Source organism: Plectropomus leopardus, chromosome 20, assembly GCF_008729295.1.
Source record: "Plectropomus leopardus isolate mb chromosome 20, YSFRI_Pleo_2.0, whole genome shotgun sequence".
In the NCBI taxonomy this organism is placed as follows: domain Eukaryota; kingdom Metazoa; phylum Chordata; class Actinopteri; order Perciformes; family Serranidae; genus Plectropomus; species Plectropomus leopardus.
In genome coordinates, this window is record NC_056482.1 from 19870415 (window position 1) to 19889920 (window position 19506).

The following is a 19506-nucleotide window of genomic DNA, read 5'->3' on the forward strand; positions in this document are numbered from 1 at the left end:
GTTGTTTTTATAGTGAAGTATGTTCTCGTATTTTGCTTCTCAGGCAAGCCAGTGATGATCATCACTGAGTACATGGAGAATGGATCACTGGACACTTTTCTGAAGGTAGGACAAAGGGGGGCAAGGATGCTTAAAAGGACCTGCTCATTTTCATGTTCATCTTAGTATTTTGGTTCCTAAACAGTTTATTCTCTCTAAACTATCTGTGCTGGAACACCTGCACTCACGCTCTTTTTGAGAAGGCTCAATTTTAGCTGCTCTTTCTTTAAGTCCCCCCTCCCAAAAAAGCCTAGTCTGCTTTGATTGGTCTGCATTTCCAGTTCATACGTAGCTCACCATCTCTGCACTGTAACATCAGCCGTCCCTTTCTACCAATAAAAACTTCCAAACACAACCACTCATCTTCTAATGGGAGTATGATCTGAAATCAGGGAGAATTAAAGAACATCAGGAAGTGGATGAGCACTGGAAAGAGTAGGATACTAATTATAGGAAGGAGGCAGTGGATGAAGAGGATGATAGACTATTTGAAAAAGCAAAAGGATAGCAAGAAAGCAAGAGGGTAAGGAAAACTGCCATTGATTCTCAAGAATCAATCAGAATTAACTGTTTCTGTAGCATATTTGTGGTATATGGAAATGAAATGGAGTCAGACATAGATCAGTGGCGAATGGGCAGGGGTGGAGAGCAACTACTGGCTGATATACAAAATTGGGAAGACAATTACCACAGGGGTGGGAAAAAAAACAATTTAATGCTCCCGAAAGAAAAATACATTTATGAGAGCTGCTTGTGATGGAGATAAACAACTGTGGGAGAATATGTCCACCAAAGCTGTCATTATTCCGGTACAAAGCCTCACCATTCTACACACTCAAGCAGAAATTAACGAGATGAATATGTGATAGTTATATTCTTAGCCAGTGTTGTGCAAAAGCTCCTGACTGTGAGCAGCATAAAGTCAGCAGGTGTCAAAGTGACATCTTTCAAGGGCGAAGCGAAGTTCCTTATTTGTGTATTCAGGCTGAAGTGAGTATTATTTCTCTCAAGAATTTAGGAGAGCAACAATAAATAATATGGAATAATCACAGGAGCTCAGTGTCCATCTGAGTGTGTGTACATGGTCCAGATTTTAAACTTACTCTAAATGTTTACCGGCTGAGAGACAGATCACTTTGCCAGGAAATTTGAAAGACATCTGAGCACTCAGGGCTGAAATCACGTCTGTGCTGTCTAGACAATTTGGACTTCACTGAGTGGAGAAGGTGGACTGTAATGAAGGCTGGCAAACCTCTGAATTAAGTGATCCCTCTCCAGAGCACTTAAGTCTATTCACTGGTTACAATGGCAAGATGCTCAGTTGGCGGACAAGGCTAAGTCCTTCACGAAAAAAAAAGGGTAAACCCCTGCAGCAGATGGCTTGTGGAGAGATGAGAGAAATAAGGTCATGCGTTTGCATGATGGTATCAGCATATTTCAGAGCAACATTTATGAAAATTTGGGTAAAGTGAGAATAATATGATGATGTTTGGAGGTGGATCAAACACCTTTTCCTGGACAAGATGTTCTCAGCCAGTCTATGTGGACACTGTGAGACAAAAGACAGAGGAAGGATGTGCTATGGGGCTGTGGTCAGTGGAAACAGCTGACCGTGTGTGCCTTTGGGAGTAATCCTGGATGGCAGAGGAGCTGGGAGACCAGCAGGCGGAGCAGCACAGACAACCCTGTGAAGTAATTACATGGATGGCTGGTGCACTGAGGCTGGTATAAATGACAGCCATGAGAGAAGCAGGAGCTGGACTGGCTCCTGGATTAGGGGGTCACAGCTATGGACAATGCAGTATAAGTCTCATAACTCACATCTTTGGCTTAACATCTCATTTCACATGTAAGTGGGATGTTCTGCCACTGTGCATGGATGGGGAAAGTAGTTGCAGTAGTGATAAAAACTGAGGTTTAAAGCATGAGGAAAGTAGGAGAGCTACATGTCTGCTGTCGAAATATGGAGAAAGGATGAGGCGAGAGTTTGGTTGTTAAAATTTGAATGGGACAACTCTCGGGCTCAACTAACAGTCAGAGTGCTGTATTTGGGAGTAAACTAAGAGGAACCCTGGTAGATGGGTTTTCAATAGGATGTGAAGAGCCAGCCAGCTCCCACTGAATAAACAAACACAAAAATAACAAACAACAAATAAAAATATTTTGTTCCAACCTGTAGGTACCTTTATTATAAAGCACTGCCCTCTTGTGGCTGTAGTAATTATTACAGAAACCAAAGAGGAAGAGAAGTAATGTAGCGTGAAAAGCGACAAAATCAGCATAATGTTTGAACAAATGTAAAAGAAGGCCCTAGAGCAGCATGTCAAACTGGTCCACAGGGGGGCCGGTGTGGCTGCAGGTTTTGTTTCCAACCAAGTAGCAGCACACCAGACTTGACTCATTTAATCAACTGATCTCCGTCTTCAGACAGTTGATTGGTCAAACTGTGTGCTCTTGGTTGGTTGGCACAAAAACCTGCAGCCACACCGGCCCCCCCGTGGACCAGTTTGACATGCCTGCCCTAGAGTGTGTGGGAAGGGAGTGGGATGAGTCAAACAAACACAGGACTTAACCCAGGAGATCAGTCTTTGTGCCCAAAGTCAATGTTGAATTCTTTTAATAACAACATGGCCTGCTATGCTAGCATGTGTAGCATGCTGTGCTAGTGACATACATAACAAATGATACGTTAATGTAAAAAGGACTAATCTAAGGCAAAACAATGATGTTTTCCTTAACTTAACCATGTATTTTTGTTGCCTAAACCTAACCAGGAAGTTTTGAAGTAAAACTGAGAATGTTTTATAATCTTAGGATGTGTTTAAAACTGCAACCATTAAATTGATAAATTTTTAAAAAAGTTTGTGGTACTGGTGAATTTAGCTTACCAGATCTCTTAAGCTCGCTCTTTTTTAGTCTAGCAGCTTCCACCTACATTAGCTGCAAAAAGCGTATCAGAACCTGAGTTGCATTGTGGATAATTAAGCAGTGGTAAAGAGAAAGCATTTTCTGTCCTTGGCAAAAAGTTCTTTGCCCCATCGTCATTTTTGCCTTGGTTATTAAAGAGAGCTAATTATTAACACAGGAGTGTGGAGATTTGAAGGTCACACAAGAGAAGGTTAAGTCATGGCTTTAAGTGAGGAATGAGAAAGTGGCCGTGACTTGCTCAAGGGAGTAGCGGCTCTGCTGGTGTCTGAACCAGAGGCAGAGATTTCATAAAACATGGTGTGACTGTGGACAGCAGAGCAGCAACAAGCTCTGGGTAGGATCAGAGGAATTGCCCGTCGAGCAGGGGAGCAACTGGCAAAAACACGTGATTATTCGATGGTTATCATCATTGCCATGAGATGTTGGAAATTATAATCATTAGAGATACATTAATAATTAAATTTTGCTGGAATGAGGAGCATAAAATGAGAGTCTGATGCAGTAATGTGCTTACCCTCAAAATCTTCCACTAACATAAAATCGTGAGTGAAAGTTGGATGTGCAGAGGTGTGTCTTTGTTGCTATACTATAACTTATAGTAATTGGCTTTTTGGCATTAATGGCTGTGTGGCTTTCATGCTAGAAGACAACGCGTATATGGCTGTTAACAGAATGCTTAGCCATCATTTTCCAATGTAGAGGTCATACATGTCCTCTATTTTTTGCTTCTCTATATTATATTGCAAGATGACCAAGTTTTGCAGGCTACACAAAGAAAAAAATGCAGAAAAAAAAGATCTGCATTAAACCACAATGTTTCACTGCATTTTTCCGATAATTTTTAATGTAAAACCTCTTGGGAGCACCATTTGCATTACAGAACAAGTGCATTTATAATGCAGAAATCCCCTGCAGTTTAGACACCATCATATTTATTGGCAGATAAATGAACCAAAACGTATATGACTTCTCTTCAGAGTATTTGCAACATTGTGTCTTTATCTGATTTTAACATGTTATGCTGTTATCAAACCCTTTTCCCTCAACTCTCCTTTGAATGCGCTGCGTTCACTGTTCTCATAGACTCTGCACAGCGGTCAGAGATGTTAAAAAACTTGTAAGATACTTTTACCAAATATCATCAAGATAAGTTTTTTTCCTGTTTGTCCCTTCTTTTATTTCAGAAAAATGATGGGCAGTTTACTGTAATCCAGCTGGTTGGTATGCTGCGTGGCATCGCATCTGGCATGAGGTACACATAAACATAAACATACACCTATTACACAACCATTGGGGCAGTGTCAGTGTAGGTTTAATCCTATTTATCGTGTTGACAAATGCAGATACCTGTCCGACATGGGCTATGTCCACCGTGATCTTGCAGCTCGTAATATCCTGGTCAACAGTAACCTCGTTTGTAAAGTGTCTGATTTCGGCCTCTCCCGAGTCCTGGAAGATGACCCGGAGGCTGCGTACACCACACGGGTAAGATTGTGCATGTTTATCTATGTATAATAGCTATGTAATTTGTTATTATTATTGTTATTTTGATTGTCAGTTAATCTGTATTGTCTGAGTATTATTTCATGTAATGAAGTCTAAACAGCTGGTCACAATTTCCCAAAGCTCAAGGTGACGTCTTCAAATCACAGAAGGAAGCATACGTCTTCTCGTGGTGGAAAGGCTCGTGCTCGTGACTACACAAAATGTTAACATTAATGGCGTCCTCGGCTGAGCTGTAACATTAGCAAGTTTAGGTGAGCTGTAATTCATTAGAAAGAAAATAGTTTCTACGTGAAACTGCTCACAACAAGTTCTGGGGATTATCTTGAGTAACTGAGCCATCATTTCTGGAAAGACATGTTGCAGTTTAGTTTTTCAAAAGTTTAGAGGGACTAGAGGGACCACTATTGTGTCTTTGAGGACATTTATATTTAATCCAAAGTGTTTCAGCATATTGTGGCATATCAAATTTTGGATTAAGTTGAAAATGCTTACACTGACATCTTGCTCAAACTGTATACGCATATATAGTTGCAATCTCTCTCTGTCACACACACACACACACACATACACACACACACACACACACACACACACACACACACACACACACACACACACATATACACACACACACACACACACACACACAGACGGTAGCAGCGGGTTTTAAATTGAGCTGTGTGTCCCAGGCTGAGTGGCGTCCTGTCAGCCAGAGAGAGGCTCCTTCCTGCAGGAGGAGGGCCAATTAGTACTCAACTCGGTCTCCGCAACACTCAATTAGCACTGAGACTTGCTGCCTTAGTGCCAGATATCCTGTCACTCACCTCACACTGCCAGACTACATCTCTTCTCTCTTTCTCTCTCTCTCTCTCTCTCTCTCTCTCTGTCTCTCTCTCTCTCTCTCTCTGATAGAGCAGTGAGAATAACATAATTCGCACCCTTCAAATAATCAGACCCTGAGATATCCCGCTGCTGTGTTCATCAATACTGCATCAAGCTAATTTCACCACTCATCAGCTGAGAACACATTTTCCTCTGGAACGCAGCAGTCATCCTGTGAACTTCTCTATCTTTGCAATGAAAGCGCGATAATGAAGATGAGGAAAGCGAGCAGAGGAATGTCAGACCACCCCCGACAGTTAGGACAGGGAATATGCTAAAGAAAGTGAAATTCGGTATCATGAACGTGTTCCTTAATTGGTATTCATTAGCGTAATTGTGGGTTGGACCACATGCGGCAAAAATGTCTCAATTAAGGTCGGTTCTTGGTTTCTGTCTTCGTGTAAGAAAATGTAAGAAATTTGAATCCCTGTAGCTGTATTTATACAGTGGGAGGTCATTTATGCGTGCGTGGCACTGAGCCGGTGTTGATGTAAACATCTCTAAGTTATTTATTTGAAGCTCCACAACAGATGGATCGCTGGTTATTTAGGACTCCTCTCCTTGTTTGCATCATCTGTTAAATGTTTCTTGCATGTTGTCACAGGGCGGCAAGATTCCTATTCGCTGGACAGCTCCAGAGGCGATCGCTTACAGGAAGTTCACCTCAGCAAGCGATGTGTGGAGTTACGGGATTGTCATGTGGGAAGTGATGTCATATGGAGAGAGGCCATACTGGGAGATGTCCAATCAAGATGTAAGTTTGATGTAACCATGGTTATTTAAAGTAGTGGAATGTAACTAAGTAGATTTACTCAAGTACTGTACCTAATAATGAATTTGAGGATCTTTACTTGAGTCTTTTTTTATGCCAATTCATACTTTTACTCCACTGCATTTGAGAAGGGAATATTTCACTTTTTACTTCACTACATTTATCTGAAAGCTGTAGTTAGTAGTTAATTTACAAATTAAGATTTCTGCATAACAAGTTTATAAATTATGTTTAGATGATGTTGATAATTAAACAACCTGACAGTTTATACAAGTACAGCTGAAACAAGAGGTTGATCAATTAATTAGCCGATTGACTGAGAATGTATTGGCAATGTTTTTTGACAAACAAGTCTTTTCTCACTTATGTTGAATAATTTTGAGTTTAGGGGTGTTTTTTTTTTTTTATTTAAGTGGATTGGGTACTTTTTCTTTTAATGCTTTAAGTAGGTGTTTCAATCGTACCCATTTTATTTCAGTAACATTTTCCAATCAGAACTTTTACTTGCAACAGAGTATTTTTACTTAGTATTTTTTTTTTACTGTTCTCCCCAAAATTCAACTACCAAGTGGATTTTGTTTTTTACCCTCACAGCAGATGTGAAATTGACAGCTGAGAATACAATTTCACCACAAGGTCCATACACTTGCATGTTCATGTGTGTTCATGTGTTTGTGCAGTTGCGATGCAATTGTAGATCTCCTTATTTTCTCACTAATTAACACTATATATCTTGTGTGTTTAATCCATGCAAATGCCGAAGTTTAAACATCACAATTGGCTGTTTCGCAGGGGAGTTATGTGCCGGATTATCTCTTGGCCACAACCAGTAACTTTCTCGAGTCTGGTTGCCTGGCAACCACCCGAAAAAATTGTCTGGCATTTAACAAATGACATATACCATGTTAATTAGGGACTGTAAGAGGTGCTGGTTGGTAGATTTGTTACCATTTATCAGAGCCAAGCTAACTGTTTCCCTCAGTCTCCTGGCTGAGGCTTAATATTTAGCCAACAGCTATGAAAGTGGTATTGATCTTTTCATCTAATTCTCTTCCAGAAAGGGAATATGTTTATTTCAAAATGTCAAAAAATTGTATTAAGGTCCAACCAAAACCAAATCATGACCAAGACCAGACCAGTGCAAGTCCCACACTGCAGGACACACTTATGATAAAGTGTGGAACCTGAGACAGATTGATCTCGAGTACTACAACACCGGTTTTAGGAGCTTCCCTTCATTCTCGTGTACAACTCATCACACTCACCCACCTGAATATAATACAATAAACTAATAAGTTAACAGACAAAATAGATATGCAATTTAATGCCATTACATGAATTTACATGCACAGTATTTGCTTCCATTAAAGTAGAAAATGTTGGCCCAAAGCTGAGTGCATTTTTCCTCAGGGACTTGTGTTTAAAAAAGACAGCCGTGGAGCCGTTGAGGAAGAGAAAGGCATGTAGGTGAAATATACATGTTTCCTGTCAGGAGGCTGAAATAGTGGAGTGCTGTGTGGAGACCTATTAGTATAAATCTATTACTGCAAAGTGTGGACATTGACAATGAATAGCTTCAATGGAAAAACAGAAAGAGACAATGCAGGGTGCAGAGAAAAGGTGTGCGTAAGCAAAAGAGTGAAACAGGTGAATACGCATGGAGGTGCAGAGCTAAGCAGAAAAACACAGCAAGTAAACAAAATGCTGCAATTTTAAGAATATTTGGCTAAATGTAAAAGAATGGTAAATAAGTGGTTACTAGTGGTCGGGAGATGGCGCTTCTCACCAAGTACCCAAATGACCTGCATGTGTCTGAGAGGAAGAGGCTGATGAAAAGAGGAGGAGAGTGTAGCACTTCATTACACTGTAAAATTTGTCAAGTTGATTTTACTTTAAAAAAAAAAAAAAAGAAAGAAAAATGCTAGTAAATATAACTATTAATCTTTACTGATGTTTACATCAGTGGTTCCCAACTGGTCCAGCTGCGGGGTCCAGAAGTCATTAGCTCAAGCTCCACACGTAAGATAAGGATGACCACATATTCAACTAATATCACAAAATGTAAATAATACATGAGCTTAGAGTACGATGAAAAAAACATATTGCAAGAATAAACTGCAATTACTTAAACTTTAGTTTAACTTTACTTAAACTAAAGAGCACTGCAGAAATGCTGCAACACAATACAACATGTTAATACTCCAAATAATACCAGGAACAGGGCAATAAGATAGTTGCAGTACTTGAAAAAAAGCTCTCGAATAAAAGCTCTGTGCCAGAAATCCACAGTACATCAAAATAATGTGTGTATGTCACAAACATTACATGTTCACAAGTCACCCACTTTTAAACCATGACCCACCAGTTGGGAACCACTAATTTACATTATATCCAATTTTTAAGTTAACTTAACTTTTTGTCATATGTACTTAGTTTTGTGAAGTTGTTGCAACTTGAATTTGACAGGTTTAATCAGATTAATCTTTTCAAGTTTTTGCAACTAAAGTAAACCAGGTATACTGTGCTATATATCTGTATTCTGCTGACTGCAAACTAGTCAGTCATATTTGTGTATTCTTAAATTTGTTAAGAAAACAGAACTCTCAGATCTCCTTGCATAATTCGCTAAATCCCAAAAAAGTCAGAATAACTTGGTTTACTGAAGTTGCTAACGCTAAGAAAGAACAAGGTAATTTCCCTTGTCACATTTAAGTTGCAACAACCTGACAAAATTAAGTTATATAGCTAAATTTAACAATTAGATACAAAATAAACATAAGTTACGATTAATAGTGATATTTATGTTACTTGTTAAAGCAATTGGTTTCCAAGATTATTTTCACAGGGTTATCACGATCATGGAAAACCTGGAAAAGGCATGGAATTAGTCAAAATTAACAAAAGTTTTGGAAAATGTGTGCAAACCTGGTTTTAAGTAAGATCAACTCTTTTGAGCCATGATGCCACATATGGATGAAGGAAAACGTATCATTTGCTTCAGACACCTCACACACGTACTCATTTCCCACCCACAGACACAGGCCACATATGCACGCACAGCCCTCCAGTGACCTCTTCCACCCCTGCTTCAGAACCCTCCCTCCTCCTTTCGTTATTAGGCTGTCTGTCTCAGAGAAGTCTAGAGAGGGGGAAGAGGAGAGGAGGAGAAGAAGAGAGGAGAGGAGAAGACGTTTGATGTTTAATTGAAAGCGTTATGCTGGATTTTCTCTGATCTGTGCCAGAAAGTGCAGGCTCTCACACTCTCTTTCTCTAAGCTCTCCCTCTGTTTCCCATTTCTACCCTTTTTCCTCCTCACTCTTTTCTCTCGTCCCCTCTTTTGTCTCTTAGAATCTCTGTTTGTGTTCTGTTTGTCCGTTTTTTTCTTAATTTGCCCACCTCTCATTTCCCCACCCTCTGATCTTTCCTCCCTGCCAGTCAGCCATGTGTAGCTCTTCTCCCTCTCAGCACGCAGTGATGATTTGATGCCGCGCTCCTCTCTTACGCTTTGGCGCGAGCGTACGTGCCCTTTCATGCATGCATGCGGATTGGAGTGCTATCGCGTCTGTCTTTTGTGTGAATTTGACACAAGCAAAGGCTGTCATGAACTCAACAAATCAATTCCCTCCAGTGTCTTGCACTGGCAGAACTAGGCTGAGAACTCCAGCCTGCTTTTCACTGCGGGGTCTAACGGAGAGAGCCAGGGTTTATTTATTATTCATCTAACTCAATTTCCCTCCCCAAAAAGAACACATTTCTGTGATTCAGTGATGCATCTTGTTACTTGGGGAAATGATTAACCGGGATGTGCAGCGTATCAAAACACAAATAATGCTTTTATGATGTGTTGCTTTGTTGATCCTCGCAGGGGGTTAGTTTTTGCTTGCTAACTTCTTGGAGGTTTGAGTTTGGGGTCAGATAGAGAGCAGGAGCATCCCTGCAGCAAAATATCAGGATTCAGGATTTTGCTTGGGAGATTTGAAATTGGATGTAACAGTACTTTTGCTGAAGTTTGTCGTGGTCCTGCTGTGAAAAGGTTATTACATGTGCAGGCATCAAACAAGTTGTGTCCTCTCCATACCCTGGAAATGATTTGTCGACTTCAGACTTTGTCCGTGCAGTAGATGTCTTACATTTGCTGTCTCTCTTTCTTTCTCAAACTTTTTTTACTGTCTGTCTCTTCGTTTTTATGGCACGAAACATATGTAGTCATATAGAAGTGAACACACAGACACATGAAACATCATATACCAAATGTAGGCTTTGCATCCACCTATCTTATTTGTATTCCATTCACAGCGGCATCAGAGGCACAGTAACCTCATTCTAGCAAATTTTCAAACATCCATATGTTTAACCAGACACACTTATGTCAGGTGAGAAACTCAGGAGTGTAAAAAAAGGAAGGTCAGGGGGAATCTCACTTACCGTGTTACTATGCCACCTCTAAACATGCACTTATCACATCACATCTGTACATATACATGGGTCCAATCACATGAAGACCTTACCAGTCCAACTCCTCCTCTCTACCACTAAGCTTACTAAGTTGTGTCTTTAAAGGGGAACTACATCCATTTTCAAAATTCATACATGTTATTCTTATGATCTAAAACAGTCCAACATTATTAATAAATGTGTGCAAACAGACTCCAGCAGTGTTTAAATAAAAGAGATGGCCACTGCAGTTTTGCGCTGGTGAAATAATTTGGGGCCGTCTCCACAGTATTGAGTTCCCACCCTTAACACCCGTTTGACCAATAGCGAGCAGCGCCACACCATTTGGCAGAAAAAGCCAGCAATTATGACATCAAACCCCCTTGTTATAGCATCAAATATCACATACAGTAGCATTATGAGAACTAACTAAAATGACAGAAACTATTGTTGGGAATGTTTGATTTCATGTTTATTTAGTTTGGCTCGTGTCCCATCCATGAAACATGGAAAGGGCGGGGTTTGTGGCTTATATTGCAGCCGGCCACCAAGGAGCAATCATGATGTTTTTTTTGTGGGGGGGGGCGTCATGCCGTCAATTTTTATCATACAGCCTGTGGTCTAACCTGGCCGCAAGACAAATTTCCACTTGGGAGCTAAAAGTTCCAGTTGAAAGTTAAAGTTGAAGCTAGAGCAGGCTCCAAGCCATCTTTTCAGAGGAGAGGACTGAGACTCACATGGGGAGTTCACTTCCCTGGCTGGTCTCCGCTCTGCTAGCCCGAAACCTTTTTGTGCTGTCACTGAATACTGGACGTTCCTTTCTCACTCTTTCCCTCCATTCCACTTCTTTTCTCAACTTCTATATGAAGGAAAGTCATTAGTTAGCAGATCCTTTGTGCTGTCCTGAAGTATTGTACCACTTTATGGCTTTTTGAAAACCTAACCTCTATTCGACTTTCTCCATCCCCCTGTCTGTGTGCAGGTAATAAAGGCGGTGGAGGAGAGCTATAGGTTGCCGGGTCCTATGGACTGCCCTGAGGCTCTGTACCACCTAATGATGGACTGTTGGCAGCGAGAACGCAGCAACCGCCCCAAGTTTGATGAGATCGTCTGTCTACTAGACAAACTCATTCGCAATCCCAGCTCATTAAAAAAACTGGTCAATTCCTCACACAGGTATGAACTCTCACCACAAAAAAGCAACATATCAATAGACAGTACAAACAGTAGATGGCCAACTGTTGCATTTATATAAAAATAACATGAATCTTTTTATATTTGAGCATGCTTTTCGGAGATATATGTTGGTTCTTACTTCGTTTTTAAATCTTGAAAATGCATTTTGCTCTAATTGACCTATTCATTTGTTAGAGAGAGTTTTATGTTGGTTTTTACTGACATTTATTTGTAAATGTCAAAAAGGTATTATGCTTTAATTGAACTCTTCATTCATAGGTGACTTAAACCAAGCTCTGCAAGCTAATAGACTTGTTCAGATGGAATGTAAAAAGTGTCTTAATTGAAGTCTTCTGTAGCTGCATAATTAAATCAGGGTGGACATGGTCTCTAACTGCTGCATGCCTGCAAAGTAGAGTAGATAAATAAACAGAATTGGCTCAATTTCCTTAAAACTACACATTAGTGTGAATTGTATTCAGTGGGGTATTTTTTGATAACCGTAGCACTTGAATATTCAATTAGAATTTCCCACTATGTATATGCATTGCATTAGTGTATAATGACATGAAATGGCTGTAAGTGCTCTGCAGCAGACATTTAACCAGACACCCTCATTACCTTACTTTATTTGCGGAGATAATGAAATGATGTGAGTGTTGTCTTTTCTTTTTACACACAGACACACACACAGGAACACAGTTAATAAATCAATGCCATATCTAACAGCCCATGCAATGACATATGACAGTTAGCCAGATTAAAAGGACGCAGCTTGTTCCACATGACACTCCTGTTCTCGCTTCAGCATGGAGAATACTGTTAGCCTGCATGAACATTTCTGTTTGATAGCATGGAAAGCTGTGTTTGTTAGCATGGGGAGTGAGCTGAATGATAAAGAGTTTTGGGTAGACAGCATTTTCAGCTTTGCGTGATGGTGCATAACTAGCATAACGAAGCCTCCCTGGTAACTGTCAGGACTCTTGAGCTCAGCCGTGGGCTTTAAAATGAAGTTGATTGCACAGTATATTCCACTCCTTAATATTTATTATAATGATGTGAAACAGGGCTGGTGCCCAATCCCGAAAAATCCAGAATACTGGTGTCTTTTACTACATCCTGACAATGGATACTGGCTGAAATAATGCATAATTTTGTGTTTCAATTTGATCACTGTCTGTTTTTTTACTTTATTTTTATCTTCATATGTACCAGAGTTTCCAACCTGTTAGTGGAGCATGCCAGTGTAGAGGGGAATTGCAGCACTCGGAGCCAAACCGTAGGGGAATGGCTTGACTCCATCAAGATGGGTCGTTACACTGAGCTGTTCATGGAAGGAGGTTACTCTTCGTTGGAGACAGTGGCTCAGATGACATCAGAGTAAGGCCTCTTAGTACGCACATGCATGCATAAAGACGTCCCAAGACATCTAGGCATGCATATAGTTTTGGTTCAATTCATTCAGGTTTTTAGATACACTATGTCTCTGAAATGTCTGTAAAATTCTATTTAAAACATTGAAATTTGTCATTTTCTTAAAGCAAATACGCCATGTGGTTATCTATTTATACTGGGACAATTCCTTTGTGGTAGAAAGTGGCACTTGCCAAAAATCTGGGGTGGACTGACCCTTTGAAAATGTGAAAACATTCCAGAAAGCCAGTAGCCTTTATAGAACTGAGAACGTTAATAAAGATAAAGCAACGTGATCTTGCGGTAATACACTAAATGACCCAACATCTTAACATCACATTACATGATGGAGGTACATTAATGTGTTAAAATTGCGTGGTTGTGGCATGGTTGGGTTTAGGCAACAAAATTTATTGGTTAACTTTGGACAAAGACTTTGTTTTCAGGTAAAATACCTGTTTATTATGTGTAGGACACAAGTACTTCAAGTTATGTGATACAATTACGCAAACAGTCTCCTGGCTGAAAGTCCTGTGTCTTACGTAGACTTTCTCAGTCTTCATACTACCTGTGGGGTCTTAACATTACCCACCACTAGGGAACTCTAAGGAACCAGGGAAACTGTGTGTCCACCACGACAAAGGCTCCTAATTGACTTTCCATTGGTACTGTTTCTGTGGTGCCTGCACATTATTTAAAACATTACGTGCCACATAATGCAGTGTTTAACAGTTGTGGTCAATTCACGTATTTCTGTGATATCAGGTTAAGAAAGAGATAGCTAGAGGAAGTCAGTATGACCTCTGAATGCATAATTCAGGGACCATCCAGAAACTACAATTATTATGTTTTTGTTTTTTTTAATTGCTTTAATTAGGATAGCTACATTTAACTATATATGTTGATTCTCTTAATTGCAACAACTCTGAGCAACAACATCAGTAAAAATGTCTAGTTGTCTAAACCATTACGAACTCACCTTTTATAGGAACATTTAAAAGAGGAGCGTGTTTTGATTTTTTCACTTGTATCTTTTTTTTTGCAGACTGTTTGATGAGTAAGCGTCTAATCTTTCTGCACTGTTTTTCAGGGATTTGCGAAGAGTTGGCGTGAACCTGGCGGGACATCAAAAAAAAATCATCACTAGTATTCAGGAGATGAGAGTCCATATGAACAACATCAACTCTACTGTAAACATCTGATGCATATGTACAGGCAGGCACGCACACACACACACACAAATACACACATACGAACATACATATAGTATATGGACCTAGTATGTGACGAAAAGACTCAGACTTGCTGTTGGACCTAGAGCGGCTTAGCACTTTTTACGGACAAAGAAACCCAGTGTTTATGGATCTGAACTGAAAGATTCACACTTTTTGTGGTTCTTGTGTGGAGTATGCTTGCAGTGTCATTGAAAATATTTGACATTGCAACACTAAAACCAAACTGAACTGAACTGAGTGGTGCTACATGAAGGGAAGACCATGGGGAGCTAAACTGAAGTGAAGTGAAGATTTTTCATTTTAATTATTCCATTCGTGTGAATCTTGGGGATTGTGATATCTCTGTGCACTGTTTGGATTCTCTCAGATCAAACATGAAACATAAAACACAGATCTGGCTCTGAGAGCAACCAGCACTTTTTTGGCTGTATCACAAATACGGGAGTTTCATGCAGCGGGCTCAAACTGAACTTTTTCAGCCTGTCTCAGGTGATCTGAACCCAGTGGATCTGAACAACACTGACTTTTTCTCTGGCAATTTTCTCTGGAAGTACTGTTTTATCGCAAGTCAATGAACTGAACAACATTCTCAGGCAGGGAGAAAAAGTAATAACGGACCAAGAGCAACGTCTTCATTCGTTTCAGTCTTTGCTTTGCAATGCTGATATGCTTCCGGTTTTGTTTTCTAGCAACTAGACTGCAATTATAATCCAGCTGTACAACTCACAGAAGGACTCATTGTCAGCAACGTTTACCTTACTATTTCCAAAGCGATGCAAGACAAGAGTACATACTGCAACCATTATTTAAAGAGGCTGACATTTAAAATACAACAAAGTCTGTGACAAGGAAACCGTCTGGCTCTTGATTTCTGCTGAAGATTTATTGAAGCTATGTAAGACAAGTGCAAAAATATACAGGGCTTTGGGGACACTTTCTACAACCATTCGTCTGGCTGAATGTATAGCACCACACTGAACACAACTCTCAGTTGCAGCATCAAGTGGTTGTGTTTGATATGTAAATGGTGTCAAATTGGGATAAAATGTAGCAAAAGAATCAATCTGGTCCTAAAAAACAGCTTCTCAATGAAGCAGCAAATTTTTTAAATGTTATTTATATTTAAATTTTAAGATATTCGGCTGGTTTTCTGTACATTTTTTTTTTTTTTGAAAATCTGTCAGAATCTCCAGTAAGATCTTGATGGGTTCCTGCAGAACTTTTACAGCTATCCACTCCTGACAGGTTCTAATGGAAGCTTCCATCATATACTGGATACTTCCTGCATGTTTTAGTGGAATGTTCACTCCGATGCTGAGAACCGCTGTGTGGATTCTAGCAACATCACACATTCAAGTTAGTCTGCTTCACTCCGAGTCTAGACAAACTGTTTACTGAGATTCTCCTGCACTGGGATACTAATGGCTCTTTAAACCAGATTCTGATGAACCTTCATGTAAACTCAACAGCACATCAGACATTAAAATGGAACAGTCAAACAGCTTCTAATGGAAATGTCACATCACGTTCAAAAGCACTTCTAGTAGGATTCAGCTGGAACATTCAATTCAATGGAAATTTAATTCATGGAAATTCATGGAAAGTTCAGACGATCCTGATGGAACATTTGCTCCTGTAATAATGGAACTGCCAGTCAGATTCTCATGGAAAGGATCACAAAGATTCAAGTGGGACAGTTTACGGATATTCTAATGAAACCTTCGCTCAGATTCAAATGGAATTGCTACGAGGATTCCAATGCAGCTCTCTTCACTCAAAAATGCACTCAGATTTTCATGGAGCCTTCACTTAGAACCAACAACCTTCAGGTACCGCGAAAAACCCTCTGCAATCTTTTCAGATCACCATGCCGTAGAGTCTCTCTCCACCACGTCTGCCACGCCACAATAAACCTCACTGATAGAACTGCTGAAAAAAGGGAGGCAATATTGATCGACTTGATAATCATTTATTTATTTATACTTGTTTAAAAACATGAGCAAAAATGATGTGGACAGTTTGTGTTTCTTCATGATACTCTCTCTTGGACTACTGAGCAGCTCTGCCTACATGTCTTTCATGTATATAATGTATTATATATTTAAAGCAGGGAGCATTGTTCTTCAGTCTACCATCATGTAGACAAGTTGGTATTGATCAAGCATCTCAGAGTAGTACACATTAGTAAATAGTGACAAATATTCTAAATCAGCATTCCTGCTTCTTAGACCTGGGCCACTGTCAGGTGGAGGCAACCAGCACATCTGTCCCCTTGGAGGGGTGCCCAGAGGGGTATACAGAATTATCAGATATTCATGTTATGTTGTTGGTGATTGTGTTTCATTTTAACTTTTGGTGCAAGACCTGGAGATATATTCAGTGGCTCTAAATGAGGCAGCACTAAATACGCTGTTGTCTCTAAAAGCCTGAGAATTGTGCACAGGGATTGATATATGAACTTCTGGTATGGTTTAAAGGTATAAAATGATGTCAATGATCAAGCCCTTGCTTTACTTATCTTTGGTATGGTATGTTATACATTGCTACTCAGTGCTTTATTGTGAAAACTTAACCCTTTTCACGTTCGTGTCCACCTAAGCAGGAACTGAGTTCTGACAGTATATAGTATATATTCCTCTTTGCAGATGACATGCTAATATTTTTCTTGGTTATACACAGTGTAATGCTAGTGTTATGGCGTTGGAGTGGAAACAAAATGAGATTGTAAAGCTAGTTTTATAAGAAGTGGTTATCACTTGACTATATGAAAAGCATAGAAAAACACGCAAGAAGAATGTAAGGTTTTAAAGGGGTATTTCACTTTTTTAGAGGATATGTTTCGCTTTTAATCACGCAAAACCTCCCTCTGACTGAAAGAGGATTCGAAGCAGGCTAAAAGCCCTGATAGGCAAAAGAAGGCCACCTCAGTTGTGGTGTTTAAGCTTTTCCACCTGCTGTCAAGGTCATACTTCTTGACTTATTTTGTAAAAGAATGTGAGTGCAGAGGGTTCACAATTGTTATTCTATATGGGTATGTGTTTTTAAAAGTTGAAACGTTCTACCAGAGTGAAAGTTTGCTTGAAAGATAAACATCTGCGTAGTCTCTTTAGTCTACATTTATCATTTTGGAGGTTAGGGCCCAGCTTGGCCATTTATTCTAGTTTTAATGTTGATGAACAAGAGCCACTTAGCAACATTAGATCTGTGGTTTGGTACCTTTTTTAAACCACAGTGTACTATTTTATTCAAGCATCATTATCTTTCTTCACTTGCAATGCAACCAACTTCTTGACAGTAAAATATATGTACGATATGTAGGCTATTGTGGCTATGCAGATCTTTAATGTAGTGGGGGAATGCGTCAGTAATATGGTGCACGTTTATATTACACCATGTAAGGCATGTAAAGTGACAGTAATTGTGCTGGGTGGTTTCCCAAGTCATATGAATACGACAGTAGCTTGATGAAGTTTCACAATGTTTTGATCCCACCCAAATTTCATGGTATTGGCTTTTTACAACCACCCTTTCCAACCTAATTTCAGCTTAAAACCTATGCCTGGGGCATGAACAATTGGTGAATTGTACAACCTTTTAAGTGCCTATCATCTTTGAGCACCATTATTTCCTCCCTCGCCAAAATCCTATGCCCTAATTGTGCCCCAACTTTCTATGTATTTACCTTTTGCCAACAATATCTAAAGGCAATAAGAAGAATGTCAGACAATGTGTATGTTGGAACTAATTTAATTTGCACTTTACGAGAAATCTGTTGACCTTTTGTTTAACTAAAAATGTCTATAGGTGACTGACTTTTTAGTGTCAAAGTTTTTCTTAATAATTTACTATATAGTTCCTAGAATTACTGTGTTTCCTTATGCTGATTATATCACTTCATATTCTCAATGCTTCCCATATTATAAAATTTGACAGTTAAGCACAAAGCATTGGTAATATTTTTCAAAACGAATCAAAGCTATATATATGAAAACTAGAGCATCATTGATGTAGAGCACCATTTTCTTGTGTACGTCACAATGATACACCTTCAGAAAGTATAAGCACAGGGTTTGACAGAAATCTTTTAGGACAGAGAGCAGACGATATGACTTTTTACAAACGTCAATAGCACTAGCCCTTGATGTCAACAAACTTCACCCAGACATTTTGTCTGAGTGTTTGCGGCATTTTAGCATTACCACTGCTTAGTACAAAAGTGTGAAAACAGGTATTGATTTGTTGTCATTGAAAACAATACATACAGTTGATGTGTGTAGCTGCACGAAACATCTCCATTATTTCAAATTATTTATTCTCAGCACTTTTGCAATGGCATTATTTTATCCTGACCGTCTTTTGTTAAGCAGTTGTCATCTAGCAGGAAGAAACAAAGCACAGCAAACCAGCAGAGACTTGTAAAGATGTATTGATGTGATGTTACTCTACAGTGACTGTCAGCTGGAGTTCCCATCAGCCATGCAGTGAAGTGTTTATGCCGGAGCCAATTTTTTTTGTGAAATTACATTATGTAACACATTTGATGTAACATCTGAATCAACAACTCTGTTGTTTGAGATTGACTTTCAGAGGAGGGTAATCTAATTTTTTTTCACATCTATATACACATAAATTTCCATAACAAGTTCTTGCAATCGTACACAATAGGATTTGTTGGAATTGGCTTCTTAATAAAGGCACTGCATATACCATTGGATAGGGGGTTTGACTGAATTCTAGCAAAAGTACAAAAGCAATACCTGATAATAATAGCAAAAAATCATATTTGCATACACAAATACCTGGGGACATAACAACCATAAAAAAAGGTTGCACTGATATCTGACTGGTTTCAAGACATTTTATAATGATAAAAACATAGCATTGGTGTCTTTTAAAACCTCAGAAATTAAGCAGAGAAGTGGGCAGGGTTATATGTTGGACACATTTTTGGCAGTATCAGTCATAATGTTTTTGTGAGACAATTTTACTATTTTTGACAAGCTGTTTGAGTATTTCCCACAATTTCTCACAGTTGAATCGTCAGCTCCAAGCAATGAGCAACTGTGCAGATAAAAAGTCAAAGGCACAAGACAGTGGACGTGAAGAGTCTTGTTCCTGGTT

General features: G+C 39.4%; 1 protein-coding gene across 1 annotated transcript in view; it reads left to right on the plus strand.

Annotated features, from left to right (window-relative positions):
- Positions 1 to 14394, plus strand: part of LOC121959544 (ephrin type-A receptor 5) — a 72889-nt gene extending 58495 nt beyond the window's left edge. The window contains exons 13-19 of the mRNA XM_042508910.1: positions 44 to 105; positions 4152 to 4219; positions 4311 to 4452; positions 5960 to 6109; positions 11544 to 11737; positions 12953 to 13117; positions 14241 to 14394. Of these exons, the coding sequence (XP_042364844.1) occupies positions 44 to 105; positions 4152 to 4219; positions 4311 to 4452; positions 5960 to 6109; positions 11544 to 11737; positions 12953 to 13117; positions 14241 to 14352 (893 nt within the window). The 3' untranslated portion in view covers positions 14353 to 14394. The remainder of the gene's footprint in view (positions 1 to 43; positions 106 to 4151; positions 4220 to 4310; positions 4453 to 5959; positions 6110 to 11543; positions 11738 to 12952; positions 13118 to 14240) is intronic.
- Positions 14395 to 19506: the final 5112 nt, after the last annotated feature.